The 17,958-nt window shown below is 40.5% G+C and overlaps 1 protein-coding gene and 1 pseudogene across 1 annotated transcript; one reads left to right on the top strand and one right to left on the bottom strand.

Annotated features, from left to right (window-relative positions):
• The first annotated feature begins 2,023 nt into the window (after positions 1 to 2,023).
• Positions 2,024 to 4,613, top strand: LOC143533579 (uncharacterized). The gene is made up of 5 exons (XM_077028305.1): positions 2,024 to 2,069; positions 2,242 to 2,316; positions 2,896 to 3,059; positions 3,153 to 3,380; positions 4,029 to 4,613. Exons 1-5 carry the CDS (start codon positions 2,024 to 2,026, stop codon positions 4,611 to 4,613), a joined length of 1,098 nt encoding a protein of 365 aa, XP_076884420.1.
• An 8,670-nt stretch (positions 4,614 to 13,283) lies between these two features.
• On the bottom strand, positions 13,284 to 14,019 carry LOC143533578 (universal stress protein PHOS32 pseudogene; annotated as a pseudogene).
• Between the last annotated feature and the right edge of the window lie 3,939 nt (positions 14,020 to 17,958).

Here is a 17,958-nt window from a genome sequence, read left to right as displayed (position 1 = left end):
CCCTAAGGTTAAGTCAGTCGGAGTTCAACTTGTCGGATAGTGGTATTCCAGGTAGTTCATCAGGAAGATACTAAAGTATTTGAGTACTACGAGGACATCTCCTATATGCTTCGTTGAGGTTTTCATGGTTACATTTTCCAAGAATGGCATATACCCTTGGCGAAAGCGTTTTAATACTTTAAGATAAGACACGAGAGGTGATATTGCACCAGACTTCTCCCCCTGTACCATAATCGTTTCACCATCCGATAGGGGAATTTTTTTAACTATCTTGACATTACACACAATCTCCGCTTTATACTTGGTTAACCAGTTCATGCCGACAATTACATCGAAACTTCCTAACTCTACTGGGAGTAGATCAATAAGGAATGGGTGGTTATTTAGAATAACGGAACAGTTTTGAACCATTTGGTTGACAGTTATAAAGTTACTATTAATGAGTTCTATAGTACAGGGATTTGTTAGCTCACTAGCTGGCATATTTCCCAAGGATACAAAGCTAGTGGAAACGAAACTTCTATTGGCACCTATGTCAAATAATACAAAGGCATATTGATCAAAAACTACGAATGTATTTGTCACCACGTTCGGGTTTTGTCGTGCTTCTCCTGACCCGATAACAAACGCGTGTCCTTTAGGCGCACCAAACATCGATGCTTATTTTTGGTTTAACAAGGGTCAAATCTTTTTGGAGCGTTTCGTACTTCCATACTCATGGTAAACATGAGGGTTTATCATAGCTTGTGATCGAATTGGTTACGATTGGAATAACTGTAAGTGATGAGGTTAGAATGGTTGGTTTACAGTGTTCATAATGATATCACACTACAGGCTTAGTATCTAATTTTTACGCTTTTATGACATGCCTTTATTCGGTATACCCTTTAGTAAAGGTTCATTGTATACGTTTAATTCTGAACTAGAGTTGTTTGTCGTATTATTTTGAGTTGTAGGGTCCGTACGTTTAAATTGTGGTTGCTCTTGTACTCCTTTCTTGATTAGCTTGTTTTGTACTAGGTGTTTTCCCTGTACTCTTAACACACCTTTACTGACCGAATTCAAAGTTACCACCCCGGCTTGTGTCCCAGCGTTCTCAAAAGTTAAATGACTAACTGGATTAACTGAGGTCTCTCCTTCCGGATTACTAACCATAGTATTAATTGAATCAGATCATCAGAACGGTTTGTGCATTTCTGTTGACCCGCCCTTTCATTTTAGGTTTCATTCCTTGGACAAATATTTCAATATAAGGGTTTTAAGTCTTGCCCAGGTCATGCGGATAATTGCTTTCTACCACACAAGGGTGTGGCTAAGTATGTAATAGCAACATAATTAACGATACAATTTAATGGGAGCTACTGGTACAGATAACAGACTTTATCGTTTCGATCTATTTACTAAATCATTTGATTCTTTAGTACCACTAAACTTTACATGTTTGCACGACTAAAATCGTTTAAACGAGTATTCCCATCGTGAAGGATCACGGTTGTTACGACTAGCATTCATATTCAGTAAAAAAAATTTTATTGCCAACGACATTTAGTGGGGGGAATTATTGTTATTGGCAGTATCGCCGGTGTCCCTTGGGAGAGTATTATTCATGACAATGTTCGTATTTATCGAGAAAATAACATTTATAACTATATAAGTATTGAGCGGCGAAATAATATTAGCGGTCGTATTAATGTTTGGCATTTGATTTGTATTCATTATCGTATTATTGCCGGCAGCGAATCCGCGCTGCGATTGTCAGAGTTACCATTTCTAACTTGTCTTTGGAACAGGAATCTGCTTTGCTGAATGTGCTGGTTGCGAATAAGGAGGCGATTGGGTGGACCATCGCGAATCTGAAAGGGATTAGTCCCTCGATAGTTATGTACAAAATTTTGACAGATCTGGATGTGAAACCAGCGCATGATGCACAAAGACGGTTGAACCCGAACATGCGATAGGTTGTGAAGAAAGAGGTGCTGAAGTGGCTCGATGCTGGAATTATTTTTGCCATTTCAGACAGCACATGGGTGAGCCCGACTCAGACAGTCCCAAAGAAGGCGGGCATCCAAGTCGTTAAGGACGACTCAGGTAACGAGGTTGCCACCCGACCGGTAACCGGGTGGCGTATTTGCATTGATTATCGAAAACTGAATGCGGAAACATCGAAAGATCACTTTCCGCTTCCATTTATCGATCAGATTGTGGAAAAGCTATCAGGTCAAAAATTCTATTGTTTTTTAGACGGTTATTCGGGTTATAACCCGATAGCTATTCATCCTGAAGATCAGGAAAAGACTACGTTTACATGCCCGTATGGTACTTTCGTATTTAGGCGAATGCCATTCGGACTGTGTAACGCCCCCGCCACCTTTCAAAGGTGCATGATGAGTATTTTTCCGATATGGTGGGGGAGTCCTTGGAAATCTTCATGGATGATTTCTCAATTTTTGGCACATCTTTTGAATCTTGTTTACATCAGCTCGAAAGAGTTTTAGAAAAATGTGTTGAAACAAATTTGGTTCTTAGCTGGGAAAAGAGCCATTTTATGGTCCAGGAAAGGATTGTATTGGGCCATGTTGTGTCGAGTCGTGGGATCGAGGTGGACAGAGATAAGGTTCAAGTTATTTCCACCCTACCTCATCCCACAAATGTCAAAGGTATTAATTAGGTCATTCCTGGGGCACGCCGGGTTTTATAAGAGGTTTGTTAAAGGTTTTAGTGACATCGCCAAACCCTTATGTAACCTATTGTTAAAGGATGCCCCATTTGATTTTAATGAGGAATGTGCTAAGGCCTTCAACATTCGGAAACAGAAGTTAGTGGAAGCCCCAATTTTGCAATCACCCGACTGGAAATTGCCTTTTGAAATTATGTGTGACGCGAGTGATTATGCAGTCGGGGCTGTTTTGGGTCAATGGGTTGAGAAGAAACCCGTTGCTATATACTATGCGAGCAAGACCCTCTCAGACGCTCAGTTGAATTATACCACAACTGAAAAGAAGTTGCTCGCGGTAGTGTATGCTTTGAACAAATTCCGTTCTTACATATGGGGTAGCAAAGTAATTGTTTATTTTTATTATGCTGCAGTTAGGTATCTCATGGACAAGAAAGACGCAAAACCCCGGTTAATCAGATGGGTTTTATTGTTGCAGGAATTTGATTTGGAAATCCGGGACAAAAAGGGAACAGAAAATGTCGTAGCAGATCATTTGTCCCGGATTATGTTAGAGGGTGGAGACCGGGACGGGCCCGTTAATGAGTCCTTTCCCGACGAACAGATTTTGGCGGTTTCCCAAAACCCTTGGTTTGCTCATATTGTCAATTTTAAAGTTGCAGGTGATTTACCCGAACACTGTCTAAGGAGGAAGAAGAAACATTTGGTGTCACAGGCGAAGTAGTATATTTGGGACGACCCAGATCTGTTCAAGATTGGAGCTAATCAGATGATTAGGCGATGCATACCTGAGGAGGATGTTAGATCAGTGTCGGAGCACGCGCATTCGTCTGCGTGTGGTGGTCACTTTAGCGGACAGAAAACTGCGAGAAAAGTGTTAACTAGTGAATTTTATTGGCCAACGCTATTTTGGGATGCTCACGAGTTCGCGACACGTTGTTTGAAGTGTCAACAACTCGGGAGTATCTCCAAGAAGGATGAGATGTCCTTGAAACCGATCCTAGTAATTGATATCTTTGATGTGTGGGTGATTGATTTCATGGGACCATTCCCGAACTCGTACGGTAATTTATACATCCTAGCGGCCGTTGACTATGTTTCTAAATGGGTCGAAATAATAGCCACTAGGACAAATGATCACTCTGTAGTTTGTAATTTCGTGCAAAGCAACATTTTTTCACGGTTTGGAATCCCCCGAACTATTATTAATGACGGGGATTCTCATTTTAAAAATTTTAAATTTGGAAAGTTGCTTAAAATATATGGGGTGGATCATAAAATATCAACCCCTTACCATCCACAAACGAGTGGACAAGTTTAGGTTTCAAACCGGCAGATTAAACAGATTTTACAGAAAACCGTTCGGACGGACCAAGAGGATTGGTCAACTAACTTGACCGACGCTTTTTGGGCTTACCGAACCGCTTTTATAACGCCGATTGGAACCACACCATATAGACTTGTGTATGGAAAGGATTGCCATTTACCGGTTGAGATTGCACAACGTGCTTATTGGGCTACTAAGGAGGTTAATACTAGCTATGATGATGCAGGTAAAGCTAGGAAATTAGCATTGTGCGAGATCGAGGAGTTGCGGGATGAAGCGTATGAATGTGCATCGGCTTACAAGGAGAAAATGAAGAAGGTTCATGACGCTAAGATTCGGTTGAAAAGATATGAATTTGGCCAAAAGGTGTGGTTATACAACACGAGGATGAAGCTTTTCCTGGGTAAGTTGAAAAGTAAGTGGCCGGGCCCGTTTGTGATTGTTGGAGTTGGTAATCACGGGCAATTCAAGATTGAGGATTTTGATTACCACATTCGACAAGTGGTAAATGGCTATAGGTTGAAACCATATTTGGAGATGGAGGATATTCACAAGATGGACAAGGCATCAGTGAGTTTCATTGTGACCTCATCGGTTTATGAAGACAATTGACACATTCGAGGCATTGTCGAGCTGTAGACATGCAATTTAACGCTGACCGGGAGGCAACCCGGGATTTGTAAGTATGTTCCATTTTATTTTCTTTTTGTTGAGTCGTTGTTTAACCTTTGTCTCAAGTTTTGTGTAGCAAATCCCAAGTGTGTGGAGGTTTTGGTGAAGTGCAAGTCATGGAAGTTCGGTAAGTATTTGGTTAATTTCACGTCAATCCAGGTACGCATTGCAAATTCCGACTTCGGAAACGTGTTCAGAGTGATGTCGGGATGTCGAAACTGACCGGGTCGAAAAATGCCCAACCCAAAAAAAAATTGAAAAAACTTTCTGTTCACTGGGGACCATCGCGCTACGCGATGGTTCTGGAAGGCTAACCATCGCGCTATGCGATGGTTCTGGAAGGCTAACCATCACGCTACGCGATGGTCACCTTGGCATCCCAGACGTCTGACGTCATCGCATAGCGCGATGACGCTAGACCAGCCACCATCGCGCTACGCGATGGTGGCGAACCCCTAATTTGGCCACAATTGGGTCGCGTATCGCGATCATCGCTTATCCGACCCATCGCGCTACGCGATGGGTCCTGGATTATCCGGAAAAAAAGTTTATTTAAAATTAAATAAACAATAATAAATAATTATAATAATATATATTTATATATTTATATATATATATATATAACCACCGCCCTTCCACCTCCCACTTCACTTCATCTTTCCCTCTCTCTCTCTCTCCACTCTCGCCGCCGGCCACCTACCACCACCACCGTTCATCATCATCACAGCCTCCGTTCCATCCATCATCCATCCTACCACAGTCACCATCATCACCGTCCATCACCTCACCACCACCATCAATCACCGCCACTACGCCGTCAACCACCGCCATAGCAGCCGGCCATCATCATCATCCATCACAGTCATTCCATCTTCACTACAATCACCGTCACCATACCACCGCCGTTCACCGCTGTTCACCGCCTGTCCTTATTCATCACTGATCACCGCCATCACTGCCTCACGTATCACCGCCGCTCATCGTCTCGTGTTTTATTCCTCTGTTCCTGACATCCAGGTTAGTTAGATAATGTGTTATTATTATAGGTTTTCGGATGTCCAATTGTATTGGCGTGTCGTTTCGGTTGCCGTGATATTTGATTCGTGCATATGTCTAATTTTATCATTAGTGTGATTGTAATCCGAGTTTGGGATGTGATTTGTCGATTGGTTGTAGTTTGTGAAACGTAGGTTCGAGAGATTGTTTTGTGTTATTTAGGTTGCCGGGTTTTGATTCTTGGCAGGAATTATTTTTTCGGGTAGAGGTTTTAAATACGGTGTCGGGTCGGGATTCGTAGTTCGAAAATAATAATAATAATACAATTAAAATAATTAATGAATAATAAAATTTTTAAAACGTTCAAATTATTTTAATACATTTTAATATTATAATGTTATCTTAATATAAGAATTATAAAAACTTAATTTTAATATTTTAATTATAGTAATAATAATATTTTCTAATATATTAATATAAATTAATTTTGTAATAATACTAATATTTTCTAATATATTAATATAATCTAATATAACACCATTTTAAAATTTTAACTACTACTACTACTAATAATAATAATATCTATTAAATTAACTTAATATTTTAATAACAATATATTAATATGAACTAATCCATATTTTTAATAACATTTTAATATAACATTTAATTTAATTTAATAATAATATAATAAAATAAATGAATTTTAAGGCCCGAACCGCCCGATTTTTGAGTTCCGATGAGTGTTCGTTGTGTTGCACGTTTTTCGAGACAGTAGTCAGTCGTGTCTTGTCGTGTCGTGTTTCGGGATTTTTGAGCGTTAATTGTATTTAGGTTATCCGCGCATACTCAATCTCCATTCGGGCGGAGATACCTGTGTTTAGTTTAGATGTATATAGGATATCCCGATTTTTTCGCGTTTTTCGTGTCTTAAATTGATATTCTATCTCTGTCATGCAGTATGTCAGACGTCCCAAGTTCTTCATCAGGCGCCGCCAGGCGCAAGAGACAGAGGCTAGCAGGCACGGGACGACGTGGTCCCGTTGCGCGTCCGAGGGGAGCTCCGGATCCACGAGTTATCAGGTATGACGGGGATAAGATCCCGAGCACTCCCAATACGGTTCGGGAGTCGATCATGGGGGACGGCCACCAGATCCCGCATATCATTCTTCGATTTGCTCCCTTGTCGGTTGGGCAGGCCTCGTATCGCCGTTTCGCGTCGATGCAGCTCATCCGACATAGGACGATTGACTGGACCCTGCTCCGTGCAGTGAGCCAGGAGGTGGACGTCTGGGCTATGCTGAGAGCTCGGTGGGTTCAGGTCCTCACGGTTGACTCGGCACAGTACGTCGAGCTCACCTGTGAGTTCTTTTCCACATTCAGACATATGCCCACCGAGTTCTTCGAGCCCCATGCGGTATCATACTCCCTTGGGCGGCGAACATACAAGATGTTCGTGACTCAGTTCGCCGTGGCCACCGGCTACTACACCGCCGAGGAGGTGCTGACCCCGGCATTCCTTACGAGCGTCCGGGGTTATACTCTCCGATCGCAGACCGATCGAGAGTTTTGGCTGACGGAAGCCCGGTTGGGCCAGTTTTGGGCCACGATAGCGGACGGGGTCCACTCGAGCTCTGTTCTCGAGTCATCCATTCGGGACCCCGTCCACCGTTACCTTCATCGCATTGTTGTCTGCTCTATCGTGGGCCGTCATTCGGGCCACGAGAAGTGCAGCAACATCGATTTTTTTGTTTGCTATCGATGATCACCGGCCGGGAGGCCAACATAGCGACGCTGCTTCTTGCGTCGTTCTCCCGGAGCCGTGGGTGGCAGGGCCTGTCAGCCCAGTTATCTATGAGGTCGTATATTACTCATATTGCAGAGAGCCTGGGGTATTTGACCGCTATCCCCGTGACTATTTTACCCTAGGTCCTGCTTCGACCCCATATGATTTGGAGGACGCCGAGAAGGCCGGTTTCTGTGAGCTTCACGATCCACCTACGCTCGTCTCGGTCCGACGAGGTCCTCAGCACCACCACCTCCAGGGACAGACGCGGTTGTCGCTCTCCAGATGGGCATTCCTACGCGCCGACAGCCCGTCTATGTCCCCCATATTATGAGACCCCAGCAGTAGCATCCGCTCCGCCAGCCACAGCAGCCGCAGCAGCCAGTCACATTAGAGATTCTTCATCAGCAGCAGCTGGCTTTGTAGACAGAGATGCGGGCCCACATGGCCCGTCAGGACGACTGTTTCCGCATTTTATTCTCTCATCTGCAGGTACCAATCCCACCATCTTTACAGATACATCAGCAGGCTGGAGATCAGGCGGAGGCATCAGGGTTGGGTCAGGCAGCTGATCAGCCTGACCCAGCAGGAGGTGATTAACCAGGAGTTCAGTAGACGCCGGTTACCGTTTTTGGTTGTTTTTCCATTTATTTTGTTTTTATTCACTTGGTCTATATAATATTATATTTTATTTGGGAAAATATGTATGAGTAACCAGTTGGGTAATAGTTGTATATACATCTTGTGATGTTTGTCTGCTGTGTGTGATTTGTATATTTGTATATATGAATGTGTTGCTTTTGGAACTTTGTGGCTGTGTTCACTATAAACCCTCACGAGACCTCACTCGTCTACCCGGGCTACCGGGGGGTTTAAAGGGCTTGTTACATACGCTAAATGCAACCGTGATTCCTACGAAAGTAAGTTAGGTCTTTTATTATTTTTAATTGGTTAACAAAATTTTTTATGAAATTGACTAACTCGACTCGGTAATGATTTTTATAATATAATAATATTAACTCTCGAAAGACCTAAGTCTTATACTTCCGAGTGGTTGCTTATACATGTCTCGAGATTTGTGCAGATGTGGTGAGTCGGTATTGGTCAGTAGTGGAGACGTGTGTCACGAGTATGTTGAGAGTCGTGGGCCAAGTTTGCATTGCATTATCATTATTATTAGGTGATTTCGGTTTCATAAACTATTTTGTTATTTGTATGTTAGTTTTTAGAAATGTAATTGTATAATTCGCTTAAGTTTATCACATTTATTCCCCGAGTTTTAAGTAGTCAAACTGTCAGTTCAACCATGTCCCCCAAATGATTATTGATTGTTTTATTATTTTAACATTGAGGACAATGTCAACCTCAAGTGTGGGGATGGGGGGAAAATTGAAAATTTTAGTCCGATAGTACCTCGAACAGTTTTCAAAAACTTAAGTTATTAATTGTCATTTGTTGCTATTAATGCCATTTTAGAGGTTTTTGGTCATGCTTGGTTTTTCAGCTTCTCGATAGTTTTCCCGACAAATGTTTTTAACGAGTCAAAGGGACGGGTATACATGTTTCATATCGGCAGCCTTTATTTCCAGACATATTGTGATATTAGCCTCTATACTTAATATACATATTATATAATAGATATAAAACATGTCTTGTCATTGATTGAGGGAAACCGGTATGTTTTACAGAATTAGAACTTGCTTGTCAAATGCTTTCGAGATCTTAATACCACCACCTGTATGGAGATTAGGACTTTAGAAAACCCGTTCCGTACATATTTCCACACTAAATAAACTCCTTACCCGACATTATCCCCTGGAAGCCCGTTTGGACCATATTCCTTTTTCATTTACTAAACTGAACATTACACACCATTTCAGCCTTGGCCTTTATTTTATTTTAAACCCGTGTGATGAAATCCAGTTCGTTATCGAGTCGTATATATTTCGAGTTGTATTTAGTTAGACGAGTTGTAAAGTTCTGAGTTGTAATTGTTAGTTATGATGTTTAGTAAAAAAATAATAATAAAATAAAATAAAGTAAAATAAAATAAAATAAAATTGAAAAATCAGCAAAAAGACAAAAAGAATTTATCTGTTTAGTTTGTTCAGTTGTAAATAGCAGTGATTTTGTAATTAGTTCGTTTGTATTCGTGAGTCTGTATATTAGTTTGTTTAACTGGGTTTCATCCACCTGAGTCACTAAATAAGCCTGATCCGCACCCAAACCTAAACCTCAGCAAAACCTTAGTCCGAGTCTTTATGCAACTGGTGTGGTAATGGGTGGAGATAAGACTGACCTGCAAGCGTATTAAGTTGTAACTCATATTAGGTATTTTGAGGGCAGAGACATATACTAGCACATCTTTTGCTAGTCCAGATATTAAACCGAGAGGAGTGTTAATAGTGTAAGAGGTGTGAACATGTATGCTCTAACCGGAAACAAAGTACACTTGTCTGGGCGATTCTAGGGTTTTGTTGTAGCATTAACTTTATTTGTGGGTTGTCAATCTAGAAAGTGTCAGTTTGGAAAATTGGGTATGGCCTTAAACCTTACTATTATTAATGGTGATAATTGGTTGACCTATAATGGTGGTTAATGCTTACTTTAGAGTTTTACTCGAGGGCAAGCAAAAGATAAGTGTGGGGATGTGATGTTCGGTTTATTTGTACATATTTTAGTATGTTAACTTAGTCATTTTATTTGTTTAGTTTAGGAACTTTGGTACTTCATACGTGTTTATTGTGTTTCCGGTCACAGGTACTTAACGCGCTTAATTTGGACATGTACGAGCACGTAATGAAGACCCAAGATGTCCAGCACACGAAACGAGGCAATTATTTGGACCGGCTGAGTGAAGAGGCCCATCGCGTAACGCGATGGGTATTGAAGGTGGGCCTGTATTTGATTAGGCGTTGACTTTGGTCCATTGCGTAGCGCGATGGACCAGGACAGGAGACCATCGTGCTACGCGATGGTTCCCAGAATCGTGAAAGTTAGGGTTTTATTTTATATGATATGGGGACGACCCTAGATGCCAGCATTCACTTTGCAAGCGATTTTCAGAGCAGAAAAGAGGAGAACCATCACTTCCAATCATCTCAAGGTCTCATATATGTTCTATAACATCATAATCGAAGCCCGAGAGATGCCGAGACGCGGTTAGATCCTTCGAGTCATGCCCGGGATGTGGAGTATTATATTTAATAGTTTTTCTCATGTATTAAGAACGAATTATTTGTAACCATCTTTGATTAATCTATGAGTATTAATGTCTAGTATTATTGTGCACTCAGTTAGTTTAGGTTTATTTCGATCAGAACGATTATTGTGCCAGTTGCTATGATAATTGCTTATAGGATTGTTTTGACTAGTTGAATATGATGAAGCATACGTTTTCCTTTAGTTGAGTCACACTGGCAGGGACCGTTTGATAACCATTGCCGTGTGTTAGTGAGTGTGGATGCCTAAGGTTTATCTAGTTAGTCAATCTATGTTGATCATTGATCGTTAATCTGTTAAGTTGCATGAGATAGCTGTGTGTTTACTTGCTTGAATCCCCAGGTGTGACTTGCCTTTGTTAATTGCTTGAAAGTTGTTTACTTGTTTGATCAATATTAAAACTAAATCGTTTGCTAGTGTGATCAGTACTTTAGTTGAACTACTTCATAAAGTTAGGAATTGATTTCACTTCACACTGACCACATACTCCTCGTGTTCGACACCCTACTTACCCTAGCTTGCTTAGGTGATTAGGAACACTGATTTAATAGTTTTTGACTAGATAGCGACAGTCTAGCATCATACGGCAGATTGCAGCAGTAGCACCACCACCACCAGCAACGATCAAAATGTGATAGTTTAGATAATTTAAAACCAATATACCTAAAATAACCCATAGGTTTAAAGTGGACATTCATGGCCAAGGAAAGTTGGGGGAAACTTTCAAGTACAAGACACAACTTGTTGTAAGGGGTTTCGTGAAAAATTTGGGATTGAATTGAAGATGTTTTTATATTGGTAGAAAGACTTGATATAAGTTGATCTATTAATCCACTCGCAGATCAAAGAAACTAGGATATGCATCATTTAAACACGCAAAGTTCTTGTTTCAAAATGGTGAGCTAAGTGAATAGGTATATGTATCATAACCCGAGGGCTTTGCTGTTAAAGGAGAGGAACACAATATCTACAAACTGTCTTAAGCACAAATGGCATGGAATATCTGTTTGGATATAAGTTGAACTTTGGATTGAAAAATGTTCGCATGATTAAGTTGTATGCATTCGAAATGATGGATGTTTACTGACTATTGGAGGTCATGTATACGGGCCTCTTTATTACATCGTTCTTTTGAATGGAGAATCAAAGAGTTCAAGGAACATATACGGAAGGAATTTGATCTTGTATTACTATTTGAAAAACAAAGGGTCACAAGAAAGGAAGGTGTCACTTAACAAACAAGTTATGCAAAAATAAATTTGAAGGAATACGGTAGGGTTGACTGCCACTAGACAACTTCTCCTATGGGGCTGAATCTTCAACTCAAGAAAGATGAACAGGAAAACGAATCGCTCAAATAATTTTTAGACGGATAATGGAACTTACTGTACATAACTCTCAACCGACCTGATTTGCCATTTTGTTCATTAGTCATCATATGCAAAAATCAACAAAGCATTGAACAAGTTCTTCGGTACATAAATGCTACAATTGATTATGGAATTATTTGTCGACAGGATAAGGAACCAAAGACTTATCGAATTCTCCGATAGTGATCTAGATGGTGACTATGGATTATAGAAGCGCTAGTGGTATAATCTTCTATCTTTGGAAGAAGGTTATCACTTGGCAGTACCAAAAGCAGCATACCATAGGATTATTGTCATTCAACATTCTCCTATTGAACGTACATTCTCTCTCGAATGTGTCGGTTCCATTCTACCAACACTCATATAAGTAACACTTTAAACTAGAAAAATTCATCCAAATTGGGACTTTTAAGAAGAAAGATGATGTGAGGACTTCTGTAATTGTTACTCATCTAATGACCCTTTAAATAGATAACAGGGATTCTCATCTTCCACTTTCTATAGAAGCAACACTCCTACTCTGACTATGAATTCCATAATAAATATGGTGGTTCATAGCATGGCCGGCTCAACAAATATGGAGGTCTAAATCGAAACAAGATTCTGGGGCCTTTTCATGACAATTGTTAAGAAAAAAATTTTGAACTCATAACTTATACTTTGGTAGCAGCCAAGCCTATCACAACACCAATACATTACTTTGAGTTTGCTTTACCCAATATAATATATCTATATATAATGTTATTTTGGACTTGAGAGCCTTAATTAAGTGTGGACCTAAAGCCCTACATTGTTTTCGCCGTGTCACGAGCCACCCCTGATTCATAGCACGTATATAATATACAATTAAATTACTTCAAGAAGTTCTGTGACCCGATAAGCACATCTTCACATTCCACATGGAATGGATGAACATGTCTGCATATAGTGACATGTTCAAACATGTGTCATGATAATTTATCAAATCATACAAATCAGATATATTTTTATTTGTGATTCAAATGTAGTACATCGAAACCAATACGTAGGTAGCATCACCACATTAAACTTCTATAAAATCACAAATATAACACCATGGAGAATTGCAACTTATCTAAACAATTTAGAGAAACATATATGAAAAGATTACTCAAACGCGCCCTTTCTTGGCCCTTGCATGAGAATTTGTGGCTACTTGTTGGTTACAGATGCATGTCAACTCCTTGATTTGCCCATATGATCAAAGCATGGGGAAACATTCTACTTGTTAGAGAGTTCTGCAAACAATAACACCATATATGCATTAATCAGCTATTAATATATTTCTCTATCTAACAAGCATCAATTTACCTTTCGGATCACGATCATCCGCATCGTGAAACTCTTCCTCTGACGCCTTCTTTGTGCTATCTTCCCCATCAACGTCTTCATCAGAATATCGAACAACAACAACTGGACAAACACAATGACGAACACAGTAATCGCTTACACTCCCAAGCCTACCATTACCCTTTCTTTTAGAGGCTCCAAACCCTCGGCTACCCATGATCATAACACACAACCCAAGCCTCTCGACCTCCAAACAAAGGCGTTCTTTCAAATCATGATCCTTCACAATATGAATCTTAAACGGAATGTTAGCTTCCACCAATGGTTGTGACAATGTGTTGGCCTTCGTGGTGGTGAAATTATCGAAATCATCCTCGAGTTTTTGTCGTGTTTCTTTTGACGGGTTCTCTACGTCCATTGCATGGCCCCAATCAGCCCCGTAGAGGACGGAGGTGAGCTGGATATGGAGGAGGATGACCGCGTCCCCAGGACGAAGGTAGTTTTGAACAGCCCATTGTACGGCAAAGGCGCTCTCGTCGCTGAGGTCAACCGCGATGGCGATACGGCGTTGGGCACCGGTGGTGGGAGTGGTGACGGGGGGAGGGTACCGTGGGGAGGATGGTGGATCTGCGCGAACCGTGGACAATGGAGGAACCGGACGTTTCATTGAAAGAATGAATGAATTCTTTTGGTGCTTGTTTTGGAGATTGATTAAGATGGAGAGGGATGAACAAACTTTAATTTAGAGGAATATTTGGACGAATTCGTTGGTTTAAGGGAGTAAATAACACCGATTTTTGAGGGGTGTATATGTGTGTGAGAGAGAGTGGGGTGCACGACTCACGCTCGGTTGTGGTGGAGGTGCTATTTCACAAATAAAAATTCTTACCGTTATTTCATCAATGTTATTATGATAGGTACTGTGTTGTAGAAGGCCATGACATCTTCCAGGGTGTTAAAGACGTTGAACACCAGTGCGTAGGGGCACTGGCGGACCTTTTAATGGGTCAAAGCAGGTTGCGGCCCCATCACGTTTTTCGTTTGATAATGTATTTTTCTCAAAAAAATCAAAAATATATATACATGTATTGAGTTTGGCCCATCCAAGTTATTTGAGTTTGGCCCATCCATATTATTTGAGTCCAGGCCAACCTTGAATCTTTTTAAAAAAATAAAGTTTGTCTAAAGTCGATAAACACAAAGAAAAAAAAGATTAAGAAATAAAGCTCCATAAAATCAAGACCAAGCCCAAATAAATTTTAAACCAAAAAACCGAACATTAAGCCTAAAACTAACCCTACCACCTGGTTGATGTTCAAGCACAACAACAAACGAAGTATCCATTGTGCACTGGCCACTGTGTGACCTACTGACTTGTGAGGTTTGGCACATAAGTCGGAACAGAAGCTAAGAAACAAGCAGGTGAATTGGTGAAATAGTTTGGGTGTGAAATCGGTTAATTGATTGATTGGGCGCTGCCACTGTTTGTTGATGCCTGAGGTTCGGAACTGACTCGTGTGGATGTGAAATCGATTACTTAAAACAGTCAACAGAAGCATGTAGAGTCCAGGTTCGGCAATTCACATTTCACCATTTTGTATTAGTTTTTCAATTTAGTAGGTTAGGGTTTGGAAATATTGTTTGACCTGACCGAACTGGACCGCCAACCCGAAACTTAGAAGCAAGAAAAGAAATTTTGAGTCTCTTGACTTTCGGCCCATTTATACTGGATGTTCAAGATCCATCACTGCGTAGAGGCGCCAAGGGTGCCAATGGGGTAGGCGCTAGTAGGTTGTCGGGCGCTATAGAAGTGGAGAAGCTAAGACCAATAAAAAGAAGCCATATAACCATGGGTGGCGCCCCAATGGCCACCCACAATACTTAGTCTAAGTAAAGAATGTTATGATAGGCATTAGAGCGATATACCTTGATAACTGTTTTAAGTTTATTATTTTAAGAACAATAGACTAAGCGGAAAGCCATTCTTCAGGGTGCGGAACACCACGCCAGTTTGGCTTGGATTACGTGATTGGATGAATAGCACCGAGGTCTCCACCACGCAATCTTGGGTGTAAAAAGGATTTTTCTTTTTTGTATATTTGATTTTAATAATCCTAACTTTGACTCATTGGTCGATATTAATCACAGAAATTCCGTATGAATGTCTCAACTTGCAAATTATTTTTCTCCCCTGAGCCTTTTCTAAATATGGTCTAACCCAATTAGTTTTTTATTGACATAGACGCTGACATGGTACAAACATTTATTATGTAAAGAAGTGGTTGCTTATGTGGCACTCACATCACAACCTCACATTATAAAAACCTTAAGGGGGTGTTTGGTAGAGAGATTTGAGGGTGGAGAATTAGGTTTCTCTTGTTTGGGAGAATTAGGCGGAGAATTGGGTGTAGGCAAAAAGTAGAGAAATCCAATTCTCTCCATTTGGAAGAGAAATGGAATTCTCTCTGCTTCTAAATCGCGTCTCTGCTCTACTTCGTTCGCGTATGATGATGATGATGCTCCGACCGGCGATGGTGATGATGATGCCGACGTCCGGCACGGCGGCCGACGCCGCAGCCACGTCCGTTCGCGTCTCTGAGCCAAAACGAAACCCCAAATCGCGAGGCGGTGTTGCGAGGCGGAACCCTAAATCGCAATGATGATGACGCTCTACTCCGTTCGCGGTGTTGCGACGCGTCTCTGAGCCACCATTTCTCCACCATGATGATGCCGAGGCGGAACCCTAATCACGTCTCTGCTCTCGTTTCTCCACCCATTTCTCTATTGTACCAAACAAAGGAAATGAGTGTCAATTCTCCACCCATTTCTATTTCTCTCCAATTCCATTTCTCTCCCATTTCTATTTCCATTTCTTCCCATTCTTTTTCTCTGTACCAAACACCCCCTAAAGTTTTCCCAAATTCCCTCACCATATATTGACCATTAACATGACCATATATCTTTCTTTTTTTATTTTCTTGATTATTTGGAGTGATTTATGTAACATAGTGGCTATTAAAAGGCATGTACATTATTTGTATTTCATGTATCATCGATAATATAAATCTCTTATTACCAAAGTTTTATGGTATCACAGCAGGCAAGAAACAAAACCTAAACCCAAAAAAATTCTCTTCACCCTATCTGCCATGACTAAAAAACCAAGAAAGACGCCACCCTTGTTACCCTAGATCTTAACTCGCCTTATTATATTCATCCCTCCGATTACACCTGACAAATGCACGTGAGTGAAACCCTAACCGACAGCAACTATATTGACAGGCCTTAAGAGATGATCAATTTTCTATTTGCTAAGAACAAAACCGGTTTCATTGACGGGAGCATTAAAAAGACAGAAGCCACCGCTGCGGAATACATGGGATGGATAAGGTGCGATGCAATGATTAAAGGTTGGTTGAACACGGCCATGGAGAAGGAGATAAAAAATAGCGTTAAATACGCTAGCACGGCGTAGGAGATTTGGAAGGACATGAAAGAGAGATTTGGAAAACAAAGTGCCCTGAGGGCGTATGAAATAAAGCAGATGCTTACCACAACATGGCAAGACGGAGCCTCGATCTCGACATATTTACGAAGCGGTGTGTCCTATCGGAAGAATTGCAATCTTTATTACCTACACAACGATGCTCCTGCAACGGCTGCTCTTGTGGCCTTGGTAAGGAGATGGTGGATTTAGAGAATAAAGAAAACTTTATGATATTTTTATTGGATTGGATGTTTATTTCTCTATAATCATAACACAAATCCTAGCAATGAACCCCACACCAACTCTCAGTAAGGCTTTTTAACTAGTATCAACAGATGAACAACAAAGAAATGTAGCAGTTGGGAAGAGACCTGTAACACCCCGGCTTAAGCGGAAACGCCTAAGTGTGACGTACAGATTGCTCAAAACACATGTGACACTATTAAGTGATAATATTATAATTAATTAATTTAAACATCAAGTACACAAGTTGGTAACAAAAAATACAAGAAAATTGTAAAAACCATTAAACAACTTGTCCATTTATTGATATAACAAAGTTCTATGTCTTCTTCAAGCATCATCCTCTAATAACTATCAATGTAGCATACATATAAAATTCAACTAAATGAATAGTTTGTGAGCTCACACAAGTTTTGATATATATAATATAAAAACCATACAATTCCATGAGACATGTATAAGTCATGCAAATCAGGTCATTTCCGGTTGTTAACAACCAACGTACTCGGATAATCGAGCAAGTGAGGTCCTTTCCAGTTGGTAACAACCAACGTACTCGGATAATTGCGCAAGTAAGGTCATTTTCAGTTGATAACAACCAAGATACTCGGATCGAGGGTCCTTTTTCCACTCATAACAAAATGGTCCTTAGTGCAAAGGGAGGCGTATGATCATACTTATTGAGGATACCAAATGCAAATAAATTTTTAGAAAGTAATCAAGTAAATACACAAGTCCATGATATGAATTGTAGTTTTGTAAATGAATAAATAAGCAATCGTTTTGGATAGGATATATATGCTACTCCCAAAATATAAAGAAAAAAAACATTAAAAAGGGGGTGTGAGAAATTCACCTTGAAATTGATGATAAACT

Source organism: Bidens hawaiensis, unplaced genomic scaffold (genome assembly GCF_021521415.1).
Source record: "Bidens hawaiensis isolate Kalapana, Puna unplaced genomic scaffold, B.hawaiensis_p1.1 tig00009799_1, whole genome shotgun sequence".
In the NCBI taxonomy this organism is placed as follows: Eukaryota; Viridiplantae; Streptophyta; class Magnoliopsida; order Asterales; family Asteraceae; genus Bidens; species Bidens hawaiensis.
Note: the sequence above shows the minus strand (reverse complement) of the source record. Positions and strands in the feature narration are given on the sequence as shown.